Genomic DNA, 16,244 nt, shown 5'->3' on the forward strand with positions numbered 1-16,244 from the left:
ATACGACAGCGGCAACTCCTCCAGCCGGCAATAAGCAGCGTGTCCACATGGCGCTTTCACTGGGAAAAGCTGGGTGTGATTTATTTGGTTTTGTGCAGGTTAAACATCAATTGCGCTAACCCCTTCAAGGATCTGATTTGCACACATCTCACCACAGATTGTGGACATAACGCTGATCCACAATATCGGCAGTGTCTCCACCCACATCCCAGATCATTTTGTGGTGTCACTGAGAAGTCTGAAAAATAATCACATGAAACATTTTTTTTTTTTTCACATTTATTTGTGGAAAAATAACCTCCAGAGGAAGGACTTTATTTCTATTTCGTCACACACCTGGACTACAGAGTTAATATTCGTCACTGTGCAGGAGATTTAAACAACTGGACGAAGTTCAGTAGGTCTTGTTCGTGCAGGCCGAGCTCCTCCATCAATGTGTTTAAGTACGCCACTGAAGTCGACGTCTCCAAGGCTTCACGCACCACCGGGGACACTTCTGACAGCCTGGAACACAAAATCACACTCTGATCAGCACACTGTTCATCTAGCACAGAAGAAACACAACAAACAAACAAACAAACACTCAGAAATATAAATGAAACACAGCAGGGACAATGAAGCATTCTCAAAGTGAACACACATTTGACTGCATTATGTCAGATGATTCTTTAAGTCATAAGGACACGTTTCTGGAATAAAACACATGAGATTTGACAGAGTTTTAGCTTTAACTCAGCAGAGTTATCTCGATACAGATTTATCCAAATACAGACGGAAACAGTCTGGACGTTAATCCTGAAACTGCGGTTAAACATGAAGCGGTCTGGTCAGAGACATTTCTGCTTTGTAAGAAGCCAACTGAATTCAAATCCACTAAAAAGAAGAAGATGATCCACATTGAATGAGCAAACTGCAACATTTCAATCACGTCATATGACACACATTGCACCTCTTGCTGCGTGCTTCAGAAAGATTGTTGGATGGTGCCAGATTATTAGGTACGTTCAGCTAAAACTGCTGCAGTAAATACTGTTGAAATACAGCACAGTGCAATCAGCTCCATTCAGCTTTGGATTTGGTAGTTGGTGAAATTGTGGGGTTTTGTTTTTTTCTAAGTCAACATGGATGGAGGTCTACCAGAAACAAGAATACTACAATATTAGATTCAACAACAAGCTGAATTAATCCCTACACAGTCACAGGGAAATCAACACTTGTGTGCCATCTTGATTATTTCACAAAAGAGTTGTATATAAATCTGTATTTCTCATTGCATAATCTTCAGGCCACTTGGGCCAATTGAGCATCTTGAGCATGAGAAAAAGCTAAATTCTCCAAATCCACCTTTTGTAACCTTCGAGTGTGTCCCTGTCCCCTCCTCCTCCTCCTCCTCCTCCTCCTCCTCCTCTCTCTCTACCTGTCCACCGGGGTATAGGTGCACTGCTGGTTAATCTCCGGTTCAACCTGGGGTCTAGTGTTGCAGCGGGGGTCATCCATTATTCAGCTGGCCTGAACAATAGAGGCCAGACGAGCTCCACAGCTGCCATGCAGCAGATAGATAAGACAGCACGCCAAATTATTCATGATGGAGGAATGGAAGGATGGAGTGGAATGGAAGTTAAATGGGAACAAATGAAATCATAGAGTACAGATTGGACACGTGCGCCAGGGAATAAAAGACTGATTGTCTGAAATGAAGAACTGTGGAAAAAGTCCTCATGTGGAAAGTCAGTCCGACAAGCACGATATGCGACCATGCAGCAAGTCTAGTTGATCCGTTCTATCAAATCAGATGAGCTTTTCTTGGTTCTGTGATGGACCGGCGACCTGTATCCTGCCCTCGCCCAGAGTGAGCTGGGATTGACTCCAGCGCCCTGCGACCCTGCACAGGATTCAGCAATATAAAGATGGATCCATGAAGGTTTTTTTTTTCTCATGAACGGAAACCAGATAACAAATCTGGTTTCTGTGTCTTCAGCATTTAACCGTTTCATCTCGGTTGGTTAGATTTTGCAATGCAATGATTCATTCCTGAGGTTTAAAAATACTTTAACAACATAATTACCAAGAAAAACTCCGGCCTATAAAGCCTAGCGTCAGTTTGTGTAACTTAATCTGTTTTAGACATGTGGTCCCTGGTTTCAGTGCTCACAGATTTGCACCTAATGTGCTGCAAAATACTGACTCAATCCTTTTCTCAATAAGTAATCTTACATACGATGTGAATACCAACTGAAGTTACAACTACTGAGTCATAAATCTAAGTCAGCCAGGAATCAGGTGAAAGCTTTCCCAGTTGGGGTAATTGTGTACAAAGGAACTCTGTGTGTGTGTGTGTGTGTGTGTGTGTGTGTGTGTGTGTGTGTGTGTGTGTGTGTGTGTGTGTGTGTTCTGGAGTGCATCACGGATCTAGCGAGGGGTAATCAGGTGGAGATAAGGCCATAAGGCCTGTGTGTACTCAGACGGGAGCAGCACGGAACTGTTCATGAACTGCCAACAGCACACATGCACACTCGCACACGCAGTTAGAAAAACTTGCTTTATTAGCCCTGTTATCTAAAGATGCATCAGACTGTTGCACAGCTTTGGCCTGGACCATTATAGAAGCCGTCAGTGTCACATGAATTCATGAGCCTGCAGAATAGAGACATCTAGTCTGAATTATCTGTTAAAGTACGTCTGCAGGGATTCCTTAACCTGTGAATATAGTCAGGGTTCTGTTTGTCAGACAAATATCACACAGGCAGGCTCTCCTTCCAGTCAATGTTCAAGTGTGACACTTTGAGGTTTGGAGGTGGCTGACAGGGTATATATATCTTGAAAAACCATACTCCCTAATTTCCTCATTCGCTGCGACAGGGCAAGTTGAGGAGCATCCTCCAACTACCACATTTTCAGATCCATGCTCTATATTTTGAACTTACAGGTGCAGGAGAATCACAGCGATGAGGGTCCACTCTGGAGTTTTGTGGATGATGTTTGTGTTGCTGAGCCTGTGAACAAAAAAACAACAAACTAAAAACTGAGGAGGCCCCGCACGAGCACAGGACAGTCCGTTCTGCAGTGGCACATTCCAGCTCTGTCTGTAAGTTTCAGTCAGATTTAGGACAGGAGGACTAAATCTTTTTTTTTCTCTTCTTTTCAACAAAACATTTTTTCTAATCGGTTTGTAGTATGTGCATCTTTAAGCGGGTGTCACAAAACACCACACGAATGGGGAAACTAACTGTGTGTGGGGCTAAACCAACCACAAACAACACGGCCTGCGAGTGCTGCAGGGCCGTAAGTCTTTCTGACAGGGCTGTGTATACTCTTTGGTTTGAGCCTCCTGTCAGCAGGGCCTCTCCACAGCGTGGAGTGAATTCCTGGAAGCAGGAGGTGTTACTCTGCTGCCTGATGTGCTTTTAAATCTCGGACTCAGTGATTTAATAGCAGCGTTGTTGAAAACATCCAAACCAGCCAATGGGAAAACAGGACCCGTCTATAGCAGGAAATTCTGACGTCTGGTACAATTTTTCCGCATTTTCTTTTATTTTCTTAATAATCACAGCACTCTCATCCACACCGGACTTTTACACACCTTTTAAAGACTTTGGCCGACATTTGTGTGTACTGTGTTTAACTGAAAGTCGATTTTTCGAGATTAAAACAGTGCAATGGATGGTTCTGTATTTCCTTTTTTATTGTACTCACACTGTCGTAACTTCCTGGGACACTTGAACAAAGCCGACTATCTAAAGATATACAGAAAAAGTCAAAAAGGCTGTGGAAAAAAAAAAGATATAAAAAGTGGTTTGGGAAGCAGAACTCCCTCATGTGTCACCCTGAGCTGAACTATAGTTAACTTCTGATTACACCTTTGAAGATAAAGGAAAGGTTGTAACCGTGAAGAATTTAAAACTGAAATATGACACTGGGACGCCAAAGAAAAGTGTTTTGGTACTTCTAGTTTAATTTAGGCTGCTTATTTTGCTAAACTATTTTTTGTTTTGTTTTGGTGTCATCCAGCTTCAGTAAGGCATTACGTTTATAATATATAAAGTATGAGAACAATTGATGTTGCATGTAATGCAACCACGACTCTTGTCATGTTTAATGATGACCTCTGGGGGGCAGTAGAGTTCACTCAATGTCCCTCAATCTTGTGAAATAAAGGCTAAATCCTACATGAAATCACTTGTCAAAAATTTTCTGGGGTTAAGAGAAGCTATACAAAGTTATATAAAGTTCATGAATTACAATGCGTCACCAGTTCTGATGTAAATGTGAGTTTCAGCAATTAGTGTTTCATTAACATTCCCAATTATTAACATAAACTAAATCTGAGACGAACCACAGTGATCTTTATATTGCTTTTGCTGAGGGAAGCTCTATTGAGAACGATATTTGAAATGCATAACCGTCTCTGTCTGAATGAAACATGAAATATGGATGAGTAACGTGTGGGATTCTGTGGTTAATGTAATTTTAACTACACAGCTGTTTCCCTTCTCCAACTGAAGAAACTCTGGTTTCGAAATCCAGTTTTTAGGACACATGTCAGTGTCCCGGAGCACATGCAAATCACATCACCTCTGCATTAACACACTAACACACATAAAACAATGGAGTCTGTGTGCGTGCAGTACTGACCTGAACGTCCTGACCAGGTGGTTCAAATGGGTGGAGACGTCGCCCATGGTGAGGCGCAGCGGACCCACGATGTTTCTGAGACTGCACAATGTGTGAGAATGAGGGGAAAGTAAATACACTTCAAATGTATTGAATGTTACCCTGGTAAACAAATATATAGAATGTGTTGTACACTGATAGAATAATACAAAGCATGTTGCCACTGCAACACGTGTGTGCATAACTAGTTATGGAATGATTGACTCTTTTTTTAATACTCTGCCTTTCTGACTCGCTTAAAGATAAAACTCAGTATGTACTCACCAGCCGGAGAGCTTCTCCACTGTGATCTTTTTCTGAATGACATGCTGAGCCTGAGAGTCAGTGAGCGGCAGAGAGGGATCCCTCATTTTCTGCTCCTGGACAGAACACAGAAACCAAAAAAAAAACCATTTGATCTGATAAGTTTCGTGCTTCCACCTGAAAATCTGAGGAGAACTTCAAGTGTTGAAATCTTGATAAAAGTATGTTAAAAACCTACAATTTTTGGCTTTGTGTCAAATTTACAGTTTATTCATTATTACTAATGATCTTTCAAGCATCAAATTTCTCAACTTTTTCTTCTATATGTATATATTTTTTTTTTAAATGGGCTTTATCATTTTGTGTCTTCGAGTCTTGAAAGGAACTTTTTTTCATTTCCGTTTGTATTTCATCAGATTTTACTCATCACCGTTACTTATTTCTTAGTCCATCTTCCATAGCTTTGTATACAAACCTGCATTAAAGGTCCCATTTAAACAGATTTTGAATGACTTTACAAAGTGTTTGTGGGAAGTGATTAATAGAGCAGGCGGTTTCAACTGACAGCCAGATTTTCCTTCCCTTACCTTGTTTCCTTTCACCTCCTCAGGCAGAGGACACGTGCCTTGATAAAACTCCCTGACCTTGAGCTCCAGTTGCTCCGTCTCCCTCCGCAGTGCGTCGTAGTTCGGCGCTGCGGCAGACGGTCTTTTGCTCCATCTGGCATCGGCTGCAGGCAGCTCATCCTCAAGGTCATCTTCATCCAGCTCCCCCTCTTCTTCATCCTGCTCTTTTTCCCCTTTGACATCAGCGAATGGTGAACCCAGAGAATGATCGTCTCCGTACAAGAGCTTCAGAGTCTCGTCGGTGCACCAGTCGTTCAACGTTCTTTTCAGGTACTTGATGAGACTGTGGCGTAACGAGTGCGGTTGGGCTTGTTGGGTGTGGGTTTTCAGAAGACCCTGCAGCCCTGCAGCCCCTCTCCTGCTCATACCCACCTGGGTGATGTTGAAGTTGGGCTGGTTCAGTGAGGCCGAGACCTCATTTGAGCCATTCAGAGCTGAAGAGGGGGGACTTTTGATTTCTGTTGGGGTAGCCACAATGTGTCCTGCCTCAGTGGGAGTCGAGTCAGCAGGCAGCGGAGCGTCCCTGACTTTTTCTGCAAAACTGCACAAGTCAATCCGAGCAGCAACCGCTTCCATGCCGGGGTCATCAGCACGCGGGTTTGCCTGCTCAGGATTTAAACTGCGCTGCCGTTTGTCAGCGTCAGATTGAAGGTCTGTTTCATACACTTGTGACACTTGCCTCTCCTCATTCGCGCCTGCTTCTCCTTGACTGGACTGACCCTTTTTCTTTCCTCGCTCCACTTTCCTGTCTTCACCTGTGTGATTGGGCAGGTCACCCCAGTGCACCCGGGGTCTCTGCTGTTGGGAGACTACGCTGGAGACAAAGTCCTGCTCCTGTTCACCATCGCTAATGTCACTGTTGCCCTGACTCGCTTCACCAGTGGGCTGCTGAGAGCTAAGAGGGTCCTCGGTCCGAGTGGCCGACGGGTTCTCAATGTCCTCCTCTTTGAGAGGCCTCTCCGTCAGCATCACCTCCTCACCAGAGCTCCCACTGGACACACATACATGTAACAATGAGTGAGCCGAGGTTTTATCAACTCTGAATATCCAAAACCGTGAACATGAAGGAAGCACGTACCCATCTCCTTTCTTCAACAGTTTAATTTCTTCAGGACTGTGAATGAGAAAGAAATATTCAATAAAAAGCAGAAATCATATTCAACTATTACTTTCATGATTGTAAATCAAGACAGACATTGAAAGCAGCACACGCACCTTTCATGCTGCCTCAGCCAAAGAGGCGTCTTTGATATTTGCATCTCAAACTCCTTGGAGGCTTTGTAGCACAAATTACAGCAAAAACACTGAAAACAGAGTATAAACAAGAAGGTTACCATTTTGAGTCATTATTTAATGTGATTTTGTTGTTGCACACAAACAATCTCCAGACAGAGACACATACCTTGCGCTCTGTAATGTCGTACACCTTATTGGTCTTGGTAGAAATCTTGTACTGTTGAGTCGGGATCTACGAGGTGCAGAGCAGCATTGTTTCAAAATGAGACACATGGACATTCAGGATGGTTGTGACCTATAAAAAGGTCCTTACCTTGCCCAGTTTGTTTGGACATATAGGATATCCACACAGTTTAGAGATGACTCTCTCCTCAATTGTGTCTTTGTAATTAGCAGCGGTAATAAACTTGGCCTGTGAAGAAAGAGTTTTAGTTACTTTGATTTAGGGTCACATTCTAAAAAGAAAATCCTAAAATTTCTATTTTCTTGAACAAAATGATGTTCTTACATGTCACAAGTGTTCATAATCTAAATGTGTCTGAATAATAGGACTGCATGATATTAGGTAAACAAGTTAAATTGTTGAGTATCGTGATGTGATTTGAGGTACTGAATACTGCAGGAAAACATAATTCACCTAAGTTTAGTCAGTTTCTTTATGTGAATTGCGATATATATGTTGATATTGCGACAACAAATTTGTGATGAGTCCTGCAGCTCTACAATAATAACAAATTAAAGCCGGCCCTTTCCGGTGAGGTACCAACATGATAGGGTGTGTAGGAGTGCATCCACTGATGCAAAGTGGTAAGTTCAGAACAACGTAGCTGGATATAGCACATTGTTTGTATTGCCAAAATGTTAGAATGATATACTGTAATGAAATTATGGAAAGTCAAAAAGGAATAGTCATCAAGGGTATGACTCTAACAATGTAAAGGGAACTAAACAATTATTATTTTTTTTTTCCTCGTCTCATATCAAGTTCTGGAACCCAGAACATTTCACCACCACATTTCTTCATATCGCCTAGATTTTCCATTACCTAAAGCCACAACTAACAGGTTTGAACTCCTGCAGCTGGTCACTTTGTGTTTCTTCAAACTTAAACACGAAAGAACAGATAGTTTTGGCTTCATTACGTTGACCATCACGTTTAGTATCACTTTGAAATTCCCTTTCTTGTTAAAAAGAAAATTCATGTCTCCCGTTAGTTTACCTCAGCCGAGTCTGCTGATGGACTACATGGATGAGCAGAGAGAGATACATACACAGTCAACCAGAAAGTCTTCAGACACACTATCCTCCAGGAGACGCTCCACCACCTTCAGAGCTCTTCCCTCCAACTCCAACTTTTCTCTCAGCCTTTCCTTTATTTCCTCTCTCCTGAAGTGAAAAAAAAACACACACACACACAAGTGAAGAAGTGCTGGATTCACTATTAAAACCAATGCTTGTCTGTAAAGATTTGAATGGTCTCGAGGCCTAAATAGATGTCAGATTTACATGAAACCTCCTGGCTCCTGAAGTCCTCAGGAAGAGGTTTACGAAGTGCTCTCAGAGTCAGAAGCTAACAAGATGAAACAACTTCTAGTTCTTGTGACGTTATTATTCCTATTCCTACATTAATCCTACATGTTAATCGGCTTATTTTAATGTATTTCCCTGTAAAACACTGTGAAGTGCCTTGTGTCGTGCTATAGAAATAAACGTCCCTTGCCTTTGTTAGAGAAGCTATGTCAAAGAAACGTCGCATATCAAGAAAATCAACACGAAGATCTGTGTATATAGATTGTGTTGATACATTTATTAGACAGTGTTTGGTACAGAACTAAAGACGGTGATTTTGTTAAATATGTCGGTGTTTAATCTCCCATACAATCATGACAATTTTCTCTCGCAGTTGCCGCGAATATGAAAACTGTCCCACAGTTGTGCATCAAGATAAAACCTGTTACTACAGATACAGTCTGAAAGTGTGTCTTATTTGGAGAAATAATGATCTCTGATACCGTTTGGCTTCTTCTTCGGCTGTCAGAGTTTTACTGTGTTTTCCACCTGCCACATAAACAAATACAACATGTTATGAATAGTCAGCTTCAAAACTGTTAAATTAGCAAACTGAAAACGTAAATTCCCTCGAAAATTAAAGACCTTTTCTGGAGTTTTTAGCGGAAGCTCTCATCTTCTTCTCACCAGCCTCCATGCTGGCTCTGTTTTCTTCGCGTTCACCTTTGACGCAATTACGTCGTCTACGGCGGCCCGCACGGCCAGTGGTGAGCCGCTTCGCGCTGTATCTATTGGTGTTTCGGATTAACTGGTTCCTTTGTTAACTGGTTACCAACTTCCTCGAGAGAAAGTTGTTTCGACTAGTAACAGCAGACAGTAAAAAAAAAACCCTGTGTGAGCGTGCAGCTGGAGTTGAGTGACAGTCAGGATCCGCTCGTCAAACAAGCACAGAGATTCATAAAAAGATAGAGTTTATTGTGGGTGCAATTGAACGGCGTTCGCCCGGACAGCTACGGATTCCTACTGAGTTGGTCACCAGTTAACAGGAAAACCAATTAATCCGAAACACCAGGTAACGCTTTACACCGGTCTGCAGCAGCTAAGGTAGGAGTTTATTACAGAATGTGAGGTGTGGAGCTCTGTCTGTTTATGTATTGTATTTCATCCAGCAATGCTGAGCCATGGAGACAGTTTTTGTCCAGCTAATTTCTCACTGAGAGTCGATTTTCTTCCCGATTGATAGTTAACTAATAAATTTGAAGACTAGCTTCAGACTGCAGTTTTTACAGCTCACACTCTGGTACTGGATTCATCTGACCCAATACTCAGTTAATACAGTGTATATACCTGACTCAGATCGCCCCTTGTTTGTTTGTGTGGATTCTTGTAGCTGAAGACAGCAGGGATGGCTCTGGAGCAGCTCAGTGAAGTGGTCCAGAGATGTGTAAGTCCTTATTAGACCACAACATCTCCACGATACTGATATTCACTCACTACCTGTACACACAACCTGTGTGTACTTCATACAGTCAGCAACACACCTCGTCAGATGTATTTTACCTGAACAGCCTCCATCAGTTATATTTTAGGATACGCACACGTATTAGGTTTCTTCACAGTGATCACAAAAACTTCCCATCACAGCAGATAAATAATGTGAATGTACACAGAAACAGCAGAGAAATACAACACCATAGAGAAATAAAGTTCCATTCAATACTTACTCTCTTCATTATTGTAACGGAACAAACTAAATGTTTTACCTTTTTTTTGTTATTAGGAGTTTGCATACATCTGCATCCCCTAACATTAGAATATCAATGAGAAGTTAATAGTTTTGTTAGTTATTTTTACCTTCATAAGATATACGCAACATTTCAAGTAGATTTTACATTTTGATAAGACTGTAATTCATTTTGATGACTTACTAGCTAAAATAAAAATGAAAGCAAAAATAGGCTTCAGTTTTTTGTTTGAATTTCTGTGTAATAAGTGTTATATATGTTGAAGTTGCACAGCTTTCATTCATATACAACTTTGTTTGAGTTGCATTATATATCAAGGGCTCTAGAAATTGTACAAGACGTTAAGAAGATTTCTGTTTTTAGGAACCTGAGATGCTCAGTTAAAACCTCTTGTGACATTCTGTTTTTCATCAAAGTTAAATTCTATTTCATCAACACTGATTGGCTCCTGTCCTGTTTTATCATTTTTGGTTTATCCCAGATGACTGTGCTTGTTTGTCTTTCACACAGCAAGCGCTCCCAGATGACAGCTACACCCCAGAGGATCATGATGTTTTCACAATCTCTGCGCGGACCTGCATCGAGGAGGGAAACACTGCACAGGTCCTCAGTATTGTTCTCGATGAAAAGAATCAGGTATATTGTTCATAGTCCACATTGATCGTGATTGATTGTTTCACCACACAGTTGATCAAATGTGTTGGATATGGTACCGTCTGACACAGTTCTATCCCTCTCTACACAGCATGTAGTGAGATGTATGGGCTGGAATCTGCTGCCGCCTCTGACTCAGGCGATTCTAAAGAAAGACAACAAACGCCTTCCTCAGTGCGTGGCCATCTTTAACCACCTGCTGGAGGTCTGTGAACGTACTTAACCATTCTTCTTTCTGGGACTATGTGTGACTGGTGTGTTTAGTTTCTCCAAAACTGGATGTTCGCTATTATTATCAGTTTATGTTGTGGTGTACCTCATGCATCAGTCCTGGGCCCACTCAGACACGCATTATGCATACACATTATCAAATTCTACTTTACTGCCGATGATTCCCAGCTCTTTTTCTCTTTTAATCCCACAAATAATACTCGCAGAATAAGAATTGACTTAAAGCAAATTGCCATTTCTCACACAGTATCAGAAAAATTGAACACATCACATCATATCGGATCATATATTCAGCTCCACTGCACTGACTACTTGTACATTTTAAATTTGATTTTAAGATTTCAATTGATACTTTAAAAGTGAGAATGGAACTGGTCTCCATCTCCTATAATTTAACACGAACCAAGTGTGGACAGGGTTTTTTTCTCTGTAATATTTGTTTATATATATATATATTTTTATTTTTTTTTCAAAAAGTGCTGTACAAATAAAGTTATTATTAAGTCAGAGATGCACCTGATAAGATTCACGGTATCGACAATGTCCACTGACATAAGTAATCTTTGATGTTCTAGACCTGTCGACCCAAAGAGATGCTGATTGGTTTGTTAGAGCAACTGGAGCAGGATGATCCTGATACTATAGCAGAGAGTCTTCACCTGCTGCTAAAGCCTCTACAGAAAGGTATATGACACATTGAAAGAGTCTTTACAGTGGTGCTGTGAGACGTGTTTCCCTGTCCTCACCTCCTCACGTCCTGTCAGTGCTGCTGTGCCTGGGTAGCAGAAAGCCATCATCCCTCGGTATGACGCTGTCCTCCGTGCTGGACCAGGTGGCTAAACTGCCTCTGCCTCACACTAAAGAGCAAGAGGAGGACGACGTCTTTTCCCTTTGTCGCTGCTGCGCCGACCTGACCGACTTCATCAGACCCTTTGTTGACGAGGTCAGAGAAAACCTCCTCGCCAGTAAGACAGAGAGCGAGAGACAAAACAGCAGGACGGGCAAACAAGACGGGGAGACAGAAGACGAGCTCCAGACAGAACTTCTGAAGTTGTGAGTAAAAAAACGTAGATGTTAGAAAAATGTTCAATTTAGACCGACAAAGTAAAAACCCTGTTTGTCATATCTTATAGACAGAAGCTCATTGATTTTTTTCTGATGAGGTCAAGACTAAGTGAATTTCTGCTCCACAGCTGTATGAAGACTCTAAGTTTTCCTCTGCTGGGGGTACATCTTAAGGATCCTGACACCTTTCCTGATTCTCCTCTTCGGACTTTCGCCACAGAGATTTTGGTAATCAGTTTGTGTGAATCGTCCTGTAAATATAATGGACATGAGGCGAGGATTAACACTCTTGCCTCAGAGTGAGAATGTCTCTGATTTGAGTTAAAGTTTGGATTGAGGGGCGTTTCTGTGTGGAGTTTGTCCGTCTTTTCTCCTCTGTTGAATGTTATGTTGACAGTGATTTTATTTCAGTTTGTGCAACTGTTGTACAGAATACCCTCAGAGTTATTGGTGAGGCCCTTCCTGCTCTCGTGAGCCAGCCCCTGATGAAGAGAAAACAGCTTCCAGGCTTCCTCGAGGAGGAGGTGCGCTACCCGAAAGAGTCTCTGGCCAGCTTGGCTCACCTGGTGTTTGTGCATCACCTGGCAGCAGATACGTTCCCGAGTGTTTTCAGGTACGTTTTACTACTTGAAAGTTAGTGACTGATGTAGGCGAGGTGTGATAAAAGTGTGACGATTAGAAAATCAAATCCTGAATACTCTAGTGTCTAAGTTGTTTGTGTCTCTGAATAATTGATCTCACTGTGTCTGGACGACAGCCCCGTGTTCTGCCTTCGGTTCAACATGGAGCACGTCTTCCACCTCCTGTCCAGGTAACTAGTGGTTGTTTACAGCCCATTTCTCAGCCGGCTTTAAAGAAACAACATTCAATCTTATCACACTCTGCATTTGTTTTGCAATTTATCACTCGTGCTGACTCTGCTTTGCTCTGTAACTGAGCTTGTAAATCAGGAGGTGTGACCCAAAAGCCATTTGGAGCGACATGTTAGTGATATGGGGCGGCGCATCCTAAACTCTACCAACTCACATCAACAGCAGTGCACCCCTTAGTTTCCTCACCATCACACCTGTCTGATATTTCATGGTGCATTCCTGCTACATTACCACATCATTTCTCGAAACTACTTGGACGTCACAAACGCGTTAGTAAAGTAGCTGCAAATGTAACAAGTGTCATTTCTGTCGTTTAATGTTTCCGTCAAACATACCATTGAATCTCTTAATGTCTAAAAGATTTCAATCTGATTTTTCTTAGTACTGAGGAGTCCAAGATCCAGAAAGGACTGGTGAGTCAAACCTTCCCACTGATCCGGTTATGAATGTCTTTCCTTGTTTGCACTTTCTTTCTAATACTTTATTTTTCTTAGATGATACTCGACATTTAGAAAGCCGGTAAAACATATCACGGCTGTTTTTGCCTCAGCTGACATAGTTAAATGCTTGATTCATCTCTGTGGTGATATTTTAGTGTGTGAATAGTGTGTTTTACTGTCGGTTGAATGAAAAGGGGCATCGGGGGTTTAAAACTATCTGAGACTACAGTTGCAATGAATCGGAAAAAAAAAAGATGGAGCAGGTAACTAGACAATTGCCCCTCAGTGGCAAATAAAGTGATTTTAATTGAATTGAACGCCAGTGAAATGACTGAGTATTTAAAGAGGGGAGAATGGGCACATGTTAATGTTTGGAATCACACAGGAGTTATATGAGAAGAGCCTGGTACGAGTGGAGGACGGCCGTCTGCCTGCTGAACTGCTGGAGATCAAAACCTTCCTCACAGTCCCTCAGGTGATCCTACTGACATGATTCATGTTACAGATGTCAGCATCTACTCTGTCCGGCCTCCTCTGCTGGTCTGCTGTTATCAGTGTTGATTTTAGTGTCTGTTTTCAGAACTTGGTGAAGGTCATGGCCACATGTCCGAGGCATGATTTGGTAAGTCTGTAGCTTTTTTTTTTTGGGACATTTTCTGAAAACATTTTCACAGTGTATCAATGGTAATATCACTTTGGCCGTATTGAAAGTCTCCCTGACAAGCATTTCCACGTCTGTTATTCTAATTGTATCACTTGTTGAATTATGATAGATGTCTTGATGTGTTTGTGCCCAGAGAACTAAAGGACTAAAGGTGTTAAAGCTGAGTATTGATAAGTTTGACACTGAAGCCAAATACAGATTTTTCCAGTAAGTGCCAACATTTCCTTTATTATTTTCAAGTCATTGGAGAAGTTTGCCTCGCTTGCACCTCTCACTGCAGTGACTGTTGATCACCTTGTCTCAGGTACATGCTGAAGACGAGCAATCACTCTGGAGTCGAAGGTTACATCATTCAGAATATAAAGACTCAAATAAGCATTGCCCTGCAGGTGAGACAACATCAAGTCGTGTTTTTTTTTTAAATTCATCCTCTCAACATCCGAGTCAAAGTCTGCTTTTAATCTCTCCACATGCCTCCAGCCAGGGAAGAGCAACATCTGGTTTGAGGGCGTTCAGCTGCTGCCGCTGCTGCGTAGAGTTTTCAGTCTTCCAGACGGTCCGGAGACTGATCTCCTGCAGTATCTGGACAGGTCTGCACACAAACACAAGCTCAATGTTGTTCACCTCCTCTTTGATAGTAGCTTGTCTATCTCATTTACACACAGACATATTGAAGCATGAATTCTGAAGATATGAATGGCCTATGATATGTGTTCTACAGAATCATGGAGTCTATGAACGTGCTGCGTTACCTCCTCATCAGAGACAAAGTGACAGAGAACCAGGTGAGCAGCTATTCAGCACAATAACTAACACGTTTTGTATTCAAATTACTTTTACTGTCATTTGGCTATCCGCAGCAAAAGGGAATTACATACAAAAATAGATTTGAACAATACAACAAGGACAGATAATAAAAAATAAAAAAAAAAGCACTGATAGAGGTGCTGTCTTGTGCTGCTGAGCCTGTCAACCCTCACTGTGTTGCTCCTGTTGATCTTGCAGACGGGGATCTGGACCGAGCTGTATAAAATAGAAGATACTTTCCTGAAGCCGCTGCGTGTTGGACTGAACATGTCCAGAGCTCATTATGAAAAGGAGCTACACAACATGAAGACCAAGAACAAGGCCAAAGGTCAGAGCCACCGTCACTCACTCCCTTTATTCAGATTTGACATTATGAACACCAACAGTACCCGCGAGATGAAGCCTGAGTGTAAGGAGGATTTAACAACAACACAAAATTGATGGGTAGAAAACTGGATCCAAGCAGATGTTCTCAGTCTGACAAAAGACGTCCAAGGAAGAAAAACAAGTGAACTGGTAATGGCAACAGTGTGGCCAACATGCATTTACCCACATGGCCCCATGAAGGCGCCACCGAGTCACACTCCTCTACTGCTGCTGACACTTTGTTGACAGATAAAGCAGCACACCTTCAGAGGACTGGTAGAATCCATGTCACAATGATCAGGGATCTTTAACAGTAAAAATTGTGTTAGTCATAATGTTGTGGCTGATGGCCGTGAATATGTAGGACAAATAAAGAAATACAAAGACCCGACACGCTGGAACTGTATAATATACGTGACATTTCTTCCAGTCCTGATGAAGAATTGACAGAGTTCTAAACCTTTCCCACAGAGAAGTCCATTGTCTCCGTGTCTGTCGGAGACGAGACGCTCCCCAACATGACGACGGAGTCTCAGGCCCAGGTCAGCGATCGTCTCATTGTCCTTCAAGTAGCGATCGTCTGATTCTGGATGTGTCTGTAACATTTTAATGGGTCCTCTCAGGCTCTGCACTCGGCGCTGCACACGTTTGACATGATGGAGAGCGTGTTGGTGCGGATAGAGGAACTGACCGAGGTGAAGGAGCACCTCTGAGTTCAGCTAGAGGAGATGGCGATCGTCTCAAGACCGAACAAACTCAAAGGACAGGTGGACACAAAGCATGTGGACGCACACAGATCAGCTTTTTTCTTTTGCCGTTTTCCAGGAATCTAATGTTGTAAAGTGTTTCCGAAATGATCACATTTTTAACAGATTCACAACGTTTTGTATGCGATGCTTAATTAAAGTGTTGTCATATCTTGTGGTTCAACATTGAAATCTGTGACATGCTCCCGGAGGAATTATTCACATTATAAGTCACTATTAACAGTCCTGGCAGTTTGACGCTTTTACAGGTGGTTACAAGTCTGTCAATAGGTACTAGTCCCAAACAATTGTTTTGCTTTGAATTTGATCGGCTTAATCTGTGTTTCTATGTTGTAAACTTAAGATAAA

The 16,244-nt window shown here is 42.0% G+C and overlaps 2 protein-coding genes across 5 annotated transcripts in view; one reads left to right on the plus strand and one right to left on the minus strand.

Moving 5' to 3' along the window:
- The window catches only part of glmna (glomulin, FKBP associated protein a), a 41,609-nt gene extending 25,537 nt beyond the window's left edge, over positions 1-16,072 (plus strand). Inside the window, exons 1-19 of one of the 3 annotated variants that reach the window (XM_080464762.1) lie at positions 9,049-9,389; positions 9,676-9,729; positions 10,541-10,666; positions 10,776-10,889; positions 11,491-11,599; positions 11,680-11,968; positions 12,109-12,208; positions 12,412-12,593; positions 12,738-12,791; positions 13,235-13,265; positions 13,678-13,767; positions 13,873-13,914; positions 14,090-14,163; positions 14,261-14,345; positions 14,437-14,546; positions 14,678-14,741; positions 14,962-15,091; positions 15,601-15,671; positions 15,753-16,072. In XM_080464762.1, the coding sequence (XP_080320888.1) occupies positions 9,691-9,729; positions 10,541-10,666; positions 10,776-10,889; positions 11,491-11,599; positions 11,680-11,968; positions 12,109-12,208; positions 12,412-12,593; positions 12,738-12,791; positions 13,235-13,265; positions 13,678-13,767; positions 13,873-13,914; positions 14,090-14,163; positions 14,261-14,345; positions 14,437-14,546; positions 14,678-14,741; positions 14,962-15,091; positions 15,601-15,671; positions 15,753-15,842 (1,800 nt within the window). In that variant the 5' untranslated portion in view covers positions 9,049-9,389; positions 9,676-9,690 and the 3' untranslated portion in view covers positions 15,843-16,072. Of the gene's footprint in view, positions 1-9,048; positions 9,390-9,675; positions 9,730-10,540; positions 10,667-10,775; positions 10,890-11,490; positions 11,600-11,679; positions 11,969-12,108; positions 12,209-12,411; positions 12,594-12,737; positions 12,792-13,234; positions 13,266-13,677; positions 13,768-13,872; positions 13,915-14,089; positions 14,164-14,260; positions 14,346-14,436; positions 14,547-14,677; positions 14,742-14,961; positions 15,092-15,600; positions 15,672-15,752 lie in introns of those variants that run through there. The other 2 variants (XM_080464763.1, XM_080464764.1) reach the window with 2 other exon arrangements.
- Positions 58-9,014, minus strand: rpap2 (RNA polymerase II associated protein 2). Of its 2 annotated transcripts, XM_080469593.1 has the most exons (13): positions 8,931-9,014; positions 8,789-8,834; positions 8,048-8,162; positions 7,090-7,188; positions 6,943-7,008; positions 6,756-6,844; positions 6,619-6,654; positions 5,502-6,531; positions 4,936-5,030; positions 4,633-4,713; positions 2,925-2,993; positions 337-504; positions 58-238 (listed from the first exon to the last, which is right to left on the minus strand). In XM_080469593.1, the coding sequence occupies exons 1-12, from the start codon at positions 8,980-8,982 to the stop codon at positions 360-362; spliced, it is 1,923 nt and encodes a 640-aa protein (XP_080325719.1). In that variant the 5' UTR covers positions 8,983-9,014; the 3' UTR covers positions 58-238; positions 337-359. The 2 variants fall into 2 exon arrangements, with proteins under 2 accessions (XP_080325719.1, XP_080325718.1); XM_080469592.1 differs by lacking the exon at positions 58-238 and having other exon boundaries at positions 275-504.
- Positions 16,073-16,244: the final 172 nt, after the last annotated feature.

The sequence above is a fragment of the Lipophrys pholis genome (assembly GCF_963383615.2).
Source record: "Lipophrys pholis genome assembly, chromosome: 1".
Lineage (NCBI taxonomy): Eukaryota > Metazoa > Chordata > Actinopteri > Blenniiformes > Blenniidae > Lipophrys > Lipophrys pholis.